The sequence below is a fragment of the Bos javanicus genome, chromosome 26 (genome assembly GCF_032452875.1).
Source record: "Bos javanicus breed banteng chromosome 26, ARS-OSU_banteng_1.0, whole genome shotgun sequence".
NCBI lineage: Eukaryota > Metazoa > Chordata > Mammalia > Artiodactyla > Bovidae > Bos > Bos javanicus.
Genome location: NC_083893.1, coordinates 13,891,386 through 13,906,200, shown reverse-complemented (window position 1 = coordinate 13,906,200; position 14,815 = coordinate 13,891,386). Strand labels below are relative to the sequence as shown.

Below are 14,815 nucleotides of genomic sequence, written 5' to 3'. Positions count from 1 at the left end.
TTGTCACTGACAGCAAAGATTAAAAACTGTAAAGGAACTTTACCTTATTTTAACAAAATCAAGTGTAACTACAGTCAGCTGCAAAATTAATGACAAATATGCTCAGAAAGAAAACAATCTACTGGTATATTTCTGTATCAGATGACACTGCTGCTGCTGCTGCTGAGTCGCTTCAGTTGTGTCCGACTCTGCGCGACCCCATAGATGGCAGCCCACCAGGCTCCTCCGTCCCTGGGATTCTCCAGGCAAGAACACTGGAGTGGGTTGCCATTTCCTTCTCCAGTGCATGAAAGTGAAAAGTGACAGTGAAGTTGCTCAGTCATGTCCGACTCAGCGACCCCATGAACTGCAGCCCACCAGGCTCCTCCGTCCATTGGATTTTCCAGGCAAGAGTACTGGAGTGGGTCGCCACTGCCTTCTCCTATCAGAGGACACTACTGGACGTTATATAATAGGTGTCATATTCAGTGAGTAAGAACAGTTAGTATCATAGGTGTATGCTCTTAAATATTTTGTTTTATGACTATAAGAAACCACTAGTATTCACAGTATGAACCAACCCTTGGCATATATATATAAACTGTAAATAATGAAATAAAACTTTAATTCTGATTATCAATGAAAATATGCTTTAGAGAAGGGATTTTCTTATAACCAACAATTATCTTTGAACCTTAACTTGAAAACATACACTAGGATCAACATAGCCAAAAGCACTAGTCGTGTGTACCCAGGAACATTATGGCACCTGAAAGTCAATTCATACAAGGCTTCATTCACAGGCAACAGCTGGAGTTTGACACTTAAATTTTCCATTGAGTCTGTTAAAGATTGCAAAGAAAATTGTGAATATATATTCAACCGCAGCCCCTGAGCAGATATCCTTGGCATGTTATGTCAGGAAAAAAGAAGTAAGTACAACACTCTGATTTTTTATCTTGTCAGGAGGAAAGATGCTACCAAAAGCTATTCAAATGAAAGATATACATTTCCACCCCATGACACCGATAAGGTCAGTAAAAACTTTCTGTGATTATCTGTGGCTTACTCAAGTGGCAGATCTCTGTGAGACATATAGTATAGTGAATAGCTTGAACCCATCATAGCTGAAATTCTTCAGGATAAAATACAAAGACCAAATCATGATACACACAGCTTAACCACAGTTTGACTTTTCCGACATCTAGCCATGCTCTATCCTTGTTGTAGAATGAACGGGTGTCTTATTATTAGTATACTTAGAAAAATTTATTCAGTTACCACACTAGACCTAAAAAAATGTATTTCCTAGAACTGAAAAACACCAGAAGGACAGATTTACCCAGTGCCACTTTCCAAACTGAAATATTCAACTTCATTGCTGAGTGCCATACATTTGTCAACTCAGACATTGTAGGTAGTTTTCAGTGAGAATTCTTGCAATAATTTTGGTATTCATCCATCTGAATATCCAAAACATCTAGAAGAATCATCCTATACTTGCTGCTGAATCATCCTATACTTGGTTGTTGGAAATATTCAACAATCTATAGTTGAAAAGTGGGATTATCTGATTTAGCAGAACTAATAAGGAGGACAAGAAACTGTAGCTTTGACTTCAGTGAGCCAGGTATCAATGTGGTGAAAGATTGCAGCAGTAACTGCTTTTCATGATGTTTAAAAGACCCATCAATGAGATCCACAAATACTAAATGTCCAAAAAATGGTACTTTCTCTACTACACTATTTTTCTTTCATAGAAAACTATCACTTCTTCCTATGCATTATGTTAGAGAAATACAGACAACTATGGAAATTTTGATTGCCCTTATTATTAATCTTCTCACATTAGAAAAGCACTTCATCATCTGCATTTATATAGCTTCATTAAAAAAAAAAAAAAAGGTCTGATTTCAATATGTATAGCACCTAGAAAAAAATAACGTATCTAATAATTTCCAATTTCTCCTTGAAACATTCCTCCACAAAGTCATTTTTTCCTTCGGACCTTCCGAAAAACCAAACTGCTTTCAAACACTTCTTGATTGTAGTCAAGGATGATATTAAAAATGTTTAATAACATTCTTATTATATGGCACGGCATAACCACCAGAGAATGACACCAGTTCATAATCACATGGCTGTATTGAAACATGCTAACTAAATATCAGTGTTAGTTATAGCTTCCTTTAAACATTCTGCTACACTTATTTCAACTCTAGCCTCATTCTCAAAGACTATTGGTTATTTCTTGCCAGCCAATTCACAGAAAAAGGAAAGTAGTTTTCACGAAAGACAGCCATATAAATTGGATTCCAAAGATGAATTTAACACTGCATTTTATTAAATATTTAATGTCCTTACTTTTATTCCTTAATATAAAAATTAAGAAGAATAAGTATTAGAACAACTATTGTTTTCTTTCTCCCACACCATTGGTTTCCAGAGAATGAGGCTCCTTAGCTTTTTATTATAGTTGTGTTACTTGATTTTATCTACATAATTAGATATCCAAGTTCTTTATCCGTCAACCAAATGAAAACATTTAATACACAAATGGATAGATTTGGGGATATATTAAGGATAAGGTAAACTGTTAGCAAAACAAATAAATATCTGACATTTAGATATAAAACAGAAATGGAATAGAGAAACTCACAAAAAAGCAAAGAGATGAATTACTTAAAGACAACCCTAGGATCTTAAAGAGTCACACACAATGTAAGAACACGATATATATATATCTGTGTTGGTTTTAGGGATCTTCTTACCCAACTTTGGAAAAACTATTAAGTATTCAGCATTGCACTGAGGACATGCCACTCTGGCTGTACTGTTTCCTCTTTGTTTTTCATCCACCCAGCGCTGTAAACAAGCCTGGTGAACCCATTTTGTAGATCCTCTGCATCTGCACGGTCTCACCCATTCAGCTGTTCTATCATCTTCATCAGTGGCAAAACACACCCAGCAACTTCTGTAAATTAAGAGAGAAAACAATGATATTATCATTAACACTCCAGCCTCCTCTTGACTGCAGCTCCACTTAATGGGATGAACCTACTATGTTATATTATAGAACCTTTAATTCTATATTAAAAGACTGAGGGGAAAAATAACCAACACATTTCCAGTAGAGTAGCTTCTCCTTTTTTCTGTTTTTCCTTGTGGGCTTCCCTGGTGGCTCAGAGGTTAAAGCGTCTGCCTGCAATGCGGGAGACCTGGGTTGGATCCCTGGGTCGGGAAGACTCCCCTGGAGAAGGAAATGGCAACCCACTCTAGTACTCTTGCCTGGAGAATCCCATGGATGGAGGAACCTGGGGGGCTACAGTCCACGGGGTTGCAAAGAGTTGGACACGACTGAGCGACTTCACTCTCTTATGTTCTGCAAAGTCTTGTATTTTCTGAATTTTGTTTTTACATAACTTCCTCAATCTTTCTAGAAAATTTTCACCTTCTCTAATGAGAATGCAGAGACAATCCTCAAGCTGCTTTTATAAGACCTAATAATTCTTGAGGAGTGGTAAGTACAGGAATATGTGAAATTCAGTGTATCTCCCATTTCAACAACATTAATCTCTTAACCTCTTGAACTTGGAGAACATTACACAAATGATTTCACATATGGTCTCATTCAATTTTCACCTGAGAGAGAGAAAAAACCCAGTCATTTCTCTTTCTGGTAAAGTATGACTATAAGAGAGTAAGATGATTAAATTTAAAAGCACAAAGGAAAGAATAGATGAAGACATCAGGATAAATTGTTTTTGGATAGTAAGATGATACATTTGGGCTTACATGTTTCCATTATAGGTATGAGTGGCTTTCCTTTTTTCTGGGAATTAAATTATATTTATTATATTTGAAACCTAGAAGTCTCAAGTCTGGGATGCCTATATTATAAAAAGAATCTTTATTGAGATGGTTAATATTTAAACTTTTTCACATTTTGCTCTTAAGGGTACTTCATGAACTCTAATTTGTTTTTGTGGAATTAGGTTGCAATTCCTTATTTTTTCCTCCCAATTAACACAAGTTTTGACATCTATTTCCATTAGGGCAAATATTACAATTTAACTCAATGACATCATTCACTCCCTTCTACTACCACTGCACAAGAGGAAAACAACTGCTAATTAAAGCTTGTCACCTACTGTGCACTTTTCACTTAATTAGATAAGTTGGCTTCTGTTACAACAACTAGCTTAACTATGCTCAGTGGGAAAGACTTATATAGTCAGGTACTGTAGATAAGTCTCCAGTCTTTGTAGATCAACATGAATTTTAATCACATGCATCAATTAAGACTTCTTAGAATAGGGGGAAAAAACTGAACTGAATACATGTTAACAATATCCAAAATTATGTTTTTACTTAGCTTTCAAAACCAGTCAGATTTCATATGACCTACCTAGGTAAAACTGGAGTGGGGTAGCATTTGTTTGAGCATGCTTGACCCTCTGACTCAACTCAGCCAAGCTGTCTGGGCCCTCGTGCTATCTTATGGTTAAACAGAAATGTCTCCTCCTTCACTTTATTTTTTTAAACTTTATTATGGTAAAATATACACAACATAAAACTGAATACTTTAACCATTTTTAAGACTACAATTCAGTAGCACTAAGTCATTCACACTGCTGTCCAACCATCACTACTACCTGTGGTTTGACTGGGTTTCAACCTAGTTTTTTTCATAAAATTTCAGTTGATAAGTATAGAGCAAATAGGCCAGCTATTTGTGGTATTAGGATATATATTTCCCCATAACCAAGGTAATTTTGTAAATACATTTGTATATCGCTGATGGAATGAAATGTATTATTTTGGTAACAAAATATAGGCAGAAATATCTAGAAACTAGACTTCTAGGTTCTTGTTAAGTTTTTCATATCAACGATGGAACACAAACGTAGCTAAATTAAACTGAATCTTAAATTAAGCCAATTTCCAGTCATCAGGAAAAAACAAAATGCAAAAGTATTAATTAGGTTGAACCAAATGAAACCGCCTATATTTATGTGTTTAACATTTATTTAAATGGAAGTTTCATACATCAATATAATGGGAATATTTGTATAGCTATGCTATGCTACGCTATGCTAAGTCACTTCAGTCGTGTCCGACTCTGTGCAACCCCATAGACGGCAGCCCACCAGGCTCCCCGTCCCTGGGATTCTCCAGGCAAGAACACTGGAGTGGGTTGCCATTTCCTCCTCAAATACATGAAAGTGATAAGTGAAAGTGAAGTCGCTCAGTCGTGTCCGACTCTTAGTGACCCCATGGACTGCAGCCTACCAGGCTCCTCTGTCCATGGGATTTTCCAGGCAAGAGTACTGGAGTGGGGTGCCATTGCCTTCTCTGTTGTATAGCTATAATCCCTACAAATTCTGAATAAGCTATAATCCCTACAAATTCTGAATAAGAATAAGCCTATTTCTGTACCACCACCCCCCTCAAGTAATATGAAAAATTTCAAACTTAAAAAAAAAAATGAAAAACTGGTGAATACCCATATTCCTAACACCCAGATTCTATCATTTTGCTACATATTCTTTCACCAATCTTATTTTTTGATGCATTTCAAAGTTTCAGACATTAGTGCACTTCACCCCTAAACACATTTACAGTTTTACTTTTTAGAAGGTACTCAGGTGACATTTAAAAGAGGCACTTCTGGATTTTTTTCTAATTTTACGGCTATGGTAGATAAGATGGTTGAACAGTGATTTACAGTGAACTTATTAGGTACATTGTTTAATTCATAGTGATAGTATACAGCTTAAAATTTGGATTTTTAAGCTAATGCTCATTAGAGATTAGCTGAAATTATCCTATAGAGGGGATATTTAAAAAAAGAACCCTTATTGATAATAATACACCCAAAAGGTTTGCTGATTTTCAACATCTACCAACTTACCACACACATTTTCCATTTATTCTAATCGCTTAACATTACATCTGATGATGGTCATCTGAGATCAAACAGTATTGCCCACAATATGTAAATTTATAATACCACCAAATTACTGCATCTAAAAATTATAATTTAGATGCAAATAAGTATGAAATGAAGACTTATAACTTAATAGTACAAAACAAGCAAGCAGCTGAAAACTAAAGAAAGTGCCAGTAACATACACTGTGCATTAGTTTCACTGGTTCCATGAAGCTGCATAAACAAAATAAATCAAAGACTGTACCTATCTGGAAAACTCTGTAATTTAATTTGGGCTACATCTAGTAGATATAAGATACTTAAAGTTCCAGTGAAATTACCACAGGTATATCCTTCCCTATTTTAAGAAGAAGGAAGGATCGATCTGGATAGACCAGAGACGGCTTCAGGAAGGCGTGACAGTAGAAATTTGCAGGGGCAAGTGATTTTATCATAGGGATTCTCAAAACAAAGTTCTCTGAGACAGCAGTTCAGAACCACTAGGAAACCTGCGAATTCTCTGGCTCTACTCCAGACCTAGTAAATGAGAAACTCAAGAGGAAGAGGGCCTAGAAATCTGTGTTTTAACAAACCCTCAAGGTGATGTGATATTAAATAAAGTTTGGGAACCGCTAGTACAGAAAAATGGCAGGTTAAAAAAAAGTAGAGAGACTGCAGAAAGCAAACTGTGTGAAAGGGATAATTACTGGACTTAAGGTAGAAATAATAGATTCTGATGACTACATATTTTTAATATAAATAACAGTACAGAAAATGTTAAGTTCTAAAGAATTTATTAACTGATACACCACCTTAATAGGTTTATGAGTTTAACCTACATGATATGGAAAGAACATTAGTCTGTGAAATAAGGGCCAGGTATGTGGGAAATTAACTTAAAGAGTATAAAAATGGTCACATGGGCAGACAGCCTATAAGACAGTTATTAGTTTTTAGGGGTGGAAATGAGGGGAGGGAACAATGTGGTATAGAAATCTTTTCTTCCTTCACTAAAAAAAAAAAAACTTATAATAGTCTGACCAGGAATATCACCTAAGAAGGTTTTATAATTATGGTTTCACTCTTTGCTTCTCTATACCCTACTCCCTCCTTGATGCAATCTATTTCAGCTATTTATTCCCCAATTCCTTTCCTTCTTCCATTTAAGGAGAAAAGAGATTGCTTGAAAATGATGGGTTTATAGTTCCCTCAAGATCTTAGGAAAGTAGAAATTTGTGGTTTAATGTACAGCATGATTTCTCTTTTTTAGGAGCAAAAAGTATCCCACACTTTTTAAGGAAAATCACTCTTCCCTCCAGCATCAGCCATGTGTGCGGTTTATTTAGGCAGTTAGTCCCACACCCCCAGCTCCAGGAAGAGTAATCCTTAGATTGGTTTAAGGGGAGTATCCCTCATCCTAGATTACAGTGACGAGTTTGGGCCCATAAAGCTGGTTTTATTAGAGTGAACTTCAGAATTTTTGCTGGGAAAGTTGGTACACAGACTTTCTTTTCCACTGGGCTTGAAGGCAGGAAAAATGAGGAGCTAAATGAGAGTGTGAGGCTTTGCTGCCAGGAAAGCCACAACGTGGAGCCTAAAGAACCCAGAGGAAGCTAAAAGATAGAAACTGATGACTTTGTCTGAGACATGGATCAAGCTGTGCTTAAAGCTAAATATACCCTTGTGCTGTTCACTTACATAAACCCATAGGTTTGTTTTTTTTTCCCCTGGTTTAACCTGTTTGGGGCAGAACTTTCAGGCGTAACCCAAACAATCTTGTTATAGAGTGTGAGAAATTGGAAATAAAGAGATAGCCCTGAACAATTATATGATGTGAATTCCTAAATAGCTTTTATAATAACACACAGGTATTTTTGTCAATGGCTTTATTTCCTACTGACCAGACTTGAGCAGGAAAGACTTAAATAAATCTGATTTCCACTGCCAAGTACTCTGAGTTGTGCAAATTTTTCTGTTTCTCACACAGAGCAAAAATTCGCTCCTGATTCTGGCTATTAGATCAGGTCATTTCTTAGATAGAAACAGCCAACAAAGATAAAACCAAACACTTTGAAATTAAAAATTCTTACTGACAGCGCTATAATATTTCCACTGCAGGATCAATTTAACTATAATTCTACTTTAAGTTATATTTTAATGTTATAATTTATGGGATGGCAATTTTAATACCCTTAAAAGTAAGAACAACTGCTCTGAGGCACACCTCCTCTCCTCCCTACCCCCCTCCCCCATTATTATCTTAATAAATTTGAGCATTGGATTTTAATGATTAAAAAAAAAGTGAGAACTGGCTATTTGCCATTTCAAAAGAAAAAGCCAAAAACCTTTCAAGTCCACACCCAAGGAGAGGTTGTAATTTCTGACAAAACTCTAATTAAGAGCTTCTCTTTGAGTCATTTCCTACCCTTGTTCTCTTTAATCCTCCATCTCTCAGAAAGCAGCGATCAGTGTGATGTACAAGCATCATCTGAGAACTTGCTAGAAACGCAGATTTTCAGGTCCCACCCCAGACCTGCAGAATCAAAAACTCTGATGGGACCCAACATTACATTTAAAAAATTGTTTTATTTTAAATTTCTTCAAAAATTATTTTTCTTTTTTGATTGTGGTAGAACATATAACATAAAATTTCCATCTTAACTACCTTTAAGTGCACAATTCAGTGGTATTAAACACATTTACAGGTTGTGCTACCATTACCACCACCCATCCCCATATAACTCTTTTCATCTGGTAAAACAAATTCTGTTCTTATTAAACTCCCCAAGCTCCTGACAGTTACCCTTATATTTTCTGTCTTTATAACTGACTAGTCTAAGAACCTCACACAAGTGGAATCATCCAGTATTTGTCTATGTCTTCTAGGTTCATCCACATTGTAGCAGATAATATTGCAGATTATCTTTCCTTTTTGAGGCTGAATACTATCCTATTGTATGTATACATACCACATTAGCTCATCTCAGTCATAGATACTAGGGCTGCTTCCAGGTTTAGTTATTGTGAATAATGCTGTTATGAACCTGGGTGTACAAGCATTTCTTTGTGATCCTGTTTTTAATTTTTTTGGATATATACCCAGAAGTGAAATTGCTAAATCATATAGTATTTCTATTTTTAACTTTTTGAGGAGTCATCAATGTTGTATTTTAACAAATCCTTCATGTGATTGATTGTGAGACCTAAAGTTTGAGAACCTCTGCTTTGGCCATTCTTCCTTTTTCCATATTTCTTCCCTTTGTCAATTTTCTCAACTCACCATAATACAAAAATTAAATCTGATTTTACATTCAATGTAAACACTTCTAAGCTATTTGGTTTTTAATTTAAATAGTAAACAAAATGCTTCAGATCTTTTTTTATTCTAAAGGAAAAAAGCTAGCTAAATTTGGGAAAAAGATTTTGTGAGTTCAGGATATTCTAACTGGTTAAAGAATTTGGGCTTTGGAGCCAGATTGTTTGAGTTCAAATTCCCTACTTACTGCTTATTTTAGGTTTAATGACAATCTCTTTCAGAACTTCTTTAAGTCAGGGGGTTCTTAATCTGGGGTCCACATAAAATTTATGGGGTTAGTAAATTTGGATGGAGAAAAAATTACATTTTTAACATTTTCACTAATCACTGAATGATATTCAATTTTCTTTCAATTATGAATCTAAGTAAATCATAGTAATATTAGCAGTACAGCAATTAGAAATTAGCACAGTGACTAGGAATTTTCATATTATAGCTGTCCAGATCCCCAAATAACATTTAACCCATCATTAATCTGAAATTAATTATCAGAGTCACCAATAATAGATCTTGCATTTGTGTTAAAGCTCCTATTACTAGATCAGATTTTTAATATTTTTCAGGTGTGTTTCTACATAATTGGTTCATTTCTGACCTACCTATTTTGTTTTACTCTTTCAAAACATTCTGAGAAGGAACTCATATGCATAACTAAACTTCCAAAGTAGTTCTCAGGATAAAAAAAGGTTTTATGTTAAAATTCCCTATGGTAGAACCTCCCCTACTCTGTTGGTGGGAATTAAACTGGTGCAGCCACTATGGAAAACAGTATAGAGGGTCTGCAAAAAACTAAAAACAGAGTTGACATATGATCCAGGAATCCCACTCCTGGGTATGTATCCTGACAAAACCATAATTCAAAAAAGATACATGTACCCTTATGTTCATAAGCAGCACTATTTACAATAGCCAAGACATGGAAATAACCTAAATGTCTACTGACAGATGAACGGATAAAGATGTGGTATGTGCACACATGTACATGGACACACACACACACACACATCAACAGAATAGTTTCTCACTGGCACATAAATTCACTAGTATGGTTATCTAATGAATACTATTCAGCCATAAAAAATGAAATAATACCATTTGCAGCAACATGGATGGACCGAGATGATCATACTAAGTAAGTCAGAAAGAGAAAGACAAATACCATAATAACATCACTTACGTGTGGAATCTAAAATGACACAAATGAATTTACCTATAAAAAAAGTAGAAACAGACTCACAGACATAGAGAACAGACTTGTGGTTGCCAAGGGGGAGGGATGCATCAGGAGTCTGGGACTAGCAGATGCAAACTGATACATATTCAGAATGGATAAACAGTAAGATCCTACTGTACAGTATGGGGAACTATGTTCAGTACTCTGTGATAAGCCACAGCAGAGAAGAATAAGGAAACTGTATGTCGGTGTGTGGCTCAGTCACTCTGCTGAACATCAGCAATTAACACAACATTGTAAATTAACTATACTTCAATAAAGTAAATTAAAAAAAGATTCTCTATTGTAAAGGATTAAACAAGTGATCTTCAAACAGCTTATTTTTGGCATATATATAAGCACCAAATGAACAGTAGCAATAATGGCACGGATAGACAAGAAAGATGCTACCAACTTTATAACTATGCCTAGATTTTATGGATACATTTTCTTACCTAAATTAGCTCATAAAGTAGTTCTGCCTGGCACCCTGGTATTCAGTGGGAAAGTCCTGGATTCCTAATCATTCTTTAGTTTTTCAGTAGGCCAACACCATTGCATAAGACATTCATTCAAATCCATAATTCACTTTCTTCCATCCTTCTTTTTCTTCCACTAGGTTTTGTATATGCTACTTGCTTGCTGATATCAGCAATTTACACTCACAATTTATAATACTTCCACACCTTTCTGCCAGCCGAGCTGAGGCTCATTGGTTTACAGACTAAAAAGAGGTCTAGGAATTATCACAACTGGTTCAGAGATCAAAGAACAAATCACTATTATACTATGAAGACATGAGAAAGAACTAAAGTAGACAATCTAAAGTCTATTACTTATTCCTTAAGATAAATGTATGGTCTTATTGGTACTGGAAATATCACTGATCTGCATAATATGCCTCTCTTTATTAAAAAGAAAAAAAAGTTAATTCTATGTGATTTTAAATTTAAATTCAAACATTTTCCAATTGTAAATCCTTCTTGATAGCAAAACTTATGAACAGTTTGAGAAATACGTATCTAGTTTGTCTTAAATCTAAGTGTATTCAAGATTTCTCCGAGATTAACTTGAATGTACTAAGTATGTTTACTATTTTATGTCAGAAGAAATACATTTAAGGAACTTACAGTCTAGTTAAGGAACAAATATATGCATAGAAGAATCACAGGATGAAATAGCTGAGAATGTTTCATGAAAAGGCAGAACTACAATTGAAATGACAATTAGGGAATGAAAAGAATAAGGCTATCTGAAGTAAGAATAACAGCATAAGCATGCTTAGAGACAGAAATGAGCATATGGCCATGGACCATGAGAAAACCAATGTAGTTGGAGCAGAAGAGTTTTGAAATAAAGCTAGATATTACAAACCAGTTGGGAAAGGATGGATGACAAAGGTAACCTACCTCATAGGGTTCATATGTGACTAAACCAGTTTATATGGTTAATTATTTAAAAAGTATATGGGGAAAAAAAGGGAGCAAACTTTATTTATCAATAGAATCCTTTTTCACTGGCACATACATTAACTAGTATGGTTATCTAATAAAACAGCTGACAGTAAAGTCTATCTTTGCAGATTTAGACTGCAGGTATTTATCTTGGATTATCAGAAAGATTTGGAAAATCTGCCCTAGAGATTACTTTGATAGAAAATGGAGGGTAGCAGAACAGAAGAGTTCCAGAATACAGGAGTGAGAGCAATGAAACAGGCTTTAAATTGTTATTGTTGTATTATACATGGTGCCTTACCAATGTATTTGCATGAGTGTTTTAAGGAAAGAGAACATGTTCTTAATTTAAAACATGTTTAGTGAACCATGCTCTGGTTAATGCAAGGAATGCCTAAATTTAACAATGGAAAAAAGCTGCAAACTGCAGCTTTGTCTCAGGATTAAAAGTATCACATCCCATGTATTCTTAAACAAAAACTATACCATCAAGGCTAAAAACCCCTTTATATGTCTGTCCACCCAAGTGGAATGGAAGTTAAAAGTATCTGAATTTATCAAAGAGCTACCACAATTATTAATACATTATGAAAGAGGGGAAGAGAAATATACCACAGTGAAAGCAATCATTTATTGAGCATATACTCATGCCATGCTCTTTATCTCTGATCTTCATAAAGTCTGCAAACATAATTATTTCCCCCCTTAAATAAGGAAACAAAAGCCCAGAAAGGTTAAACAGTCTGCCCAAGGCTTCATGGTTAAATACAAAGGTATGAATGCAACCTAGGCCTCAACTCTAAAACATCAGATTTTTATAAATTATATGCCATAAAAAAAAAAATCAGCTTTTTCCACTGCACCATGCTGCCTTACGGATAGTGTATTCTGAGAAAATTTTCCATTTCTCATTTTTAAGGAAATTATAGTTAGTGCAAGTCATTATGTGTTTCATTTTTGCTAGGGTACTTTTAAGCAGCCATAAGGAGCTTTCACTAGAAATCTAAACCTCTTCCAGTGTACCCTAATGTGCCATATAAATGTTACCACCTCACATCTTATAACTATGGCATATAAGGAGCATGTATGTATATATGGTATGTAAAGAACTGCTACAAGAGTCTGGAGAAGAGTGGGAAATATTTCTGGCTGAAATAGTCAGAAAAGCTTTATAAATGAGGCAGAAACTAAACTGGATCTTGAAGAGTGAGTAGAATTTTGAAAGACAAGATGCTGAAAAGAATACAGGACAGTGTGCATATCAAGCTGGCCTGGGCAAAAGATGTATACTCACGTACTCACTTTTAAACAGAAGCAGAGCTTTAAGAAGGTAGCTAGTGCCAGCAATGTACTCTGTGTCTTAAACATAATAGAGAGCATAGACTATGGAGGGTCTTGAAGGCCAGGTTAAAAAATTTTGAACTTAAGCTTAGTAAGCAATTAAAAAAATACAGGTTTTGAACAAATGAGATATTTTAAAAATGGTGCTTCAGCAAGATTATTCTAAGCACTGATATGTCATACATAGTGAAAAGACAGCATGATTCAACAGTGTTGCCAATGTATATTCCCCTTCTCAAGAAATGGAACAGTTTCTGTTCTCAGTGAACTCCCACTTGAATGTGCATGGTGGTAGTGATAAAGGCTCTTAGACACGGGATTGATGCATTAAAAAAATTACAATTCAGAGTGATGTACTATAATGAATTCTATTGAAATAGAGATTCTACAGAAATTTTGGAAGAAGTAACTCACTGCCTGAAGGAGATGTACAGTGCTTCAAAGTGATATTTGAGCTGAATTCTAAAGATGGTTCAGAGTCAGCCAGGTGTCAGAAGGGAGGAAGGACTCTAAAGCAAAAAATAAGATGTACAGCAGGATACATTCAGAGGACAATGACGTGCAGAAGAGTATGGTTAAAGCAGGTTAGGGCTGGATTGGATTAATAGAGCTAAGTCTCTTCACAAAGTCTTAAAAGTTTAGAATTTATCCTATTGGTAATGTAGAGACTGGCATGTTTTAAAGCATGGGAATGACATGATTATAATTGTGCTCTGGCCAATTCTGGTACCACTCTGTAAGTCAAACTGGAAGAGAAAAACTGGAGTCAGATAAAAAAGAATCTATAGTATTTGATAAGCAGGTGGATTTAGAGGGGGAAAAAAGCAAAAAGCAAAAAAAAGATGTAGGTTTTACGGCTGGTGGATTAGAAGAATGGGCCAGAAATTGGGAAGTCAAGCTAAGTAAAAAGCAGGGAAATAGCAGTTGTTTAGTTTTAGATAGGTGAAGACACTAGTAATACTGTGTATACACAAATGGAAATGTCTACTGGGCAGCTGGAAAGCAGACACTAAAATGTGGCAAAGAGGTCAAGAATAAAAACATACATTTGGGAGTCACTCAAAGCTGAAAGTGAGATAGTAAGTGATAAAACTATGTGTACTTTTCGAAGAATAAGTGCTGAGAATTGAACCATACTTAAGTGATTGAAGAGAGTAAGGATAAGGTGACGTGTAAGAGGGGGAAAAAGACAGACAGACAAATAATGTAGTAGACTACAACACACTTTCAAGTTAGGGAGTGGAGGTCACCAGTTTCAGCTTCATTACGTACATGTCAAGGACATGAGGACAAAGAAAAAAAGTCATTAGGTTTACTGATTAAGAAATTATTAGTAACATTTAATATACTTTTAGTAGAGCTACGGATAAGAAAGGTGGATGAAAGTCAAATTATAACGAGGTATTAAGAATCTAAATGTTACTAGAGTAGTTCAGTTCAGTTGCTCAGTCATGTCTGACTCTTTGCGACCCAATGGACTGCAGCACGCCAGACCTCCCAACTCCTGGAGTTTACTCAAACTCATGTCCACCGAGTCGGTGATGCCATCCAACCATCTCATCCTCTGTCGTCCCCTTTTC

The 14,815-nt window shown here is 35.5% G+C and overlaps 1 protein-coding gene across 1 annotated transcript in view; it reads right to left on the bottom strand.

Moving 5' to 3' along the window:
* Positions 1 to 14,815, bottom strand: part of MARCHF5 (membrane associated ring-CH-type finger 5) — a 53,191-nt gene that overhangs the window by 32,730 nt on the left and 5,646 nt on the right. The window contains exon 2 of the mRNA XM_061402807.1: positions 2,751 to 2,953. Coding sequence (XP_061258791.1) covers positions 2,751 to 2,953 — 203 coding nt within the window. The remainder of the gene's footprint in view (positions 1 to 2,750; positions 2,954 to 14,815) is intronic.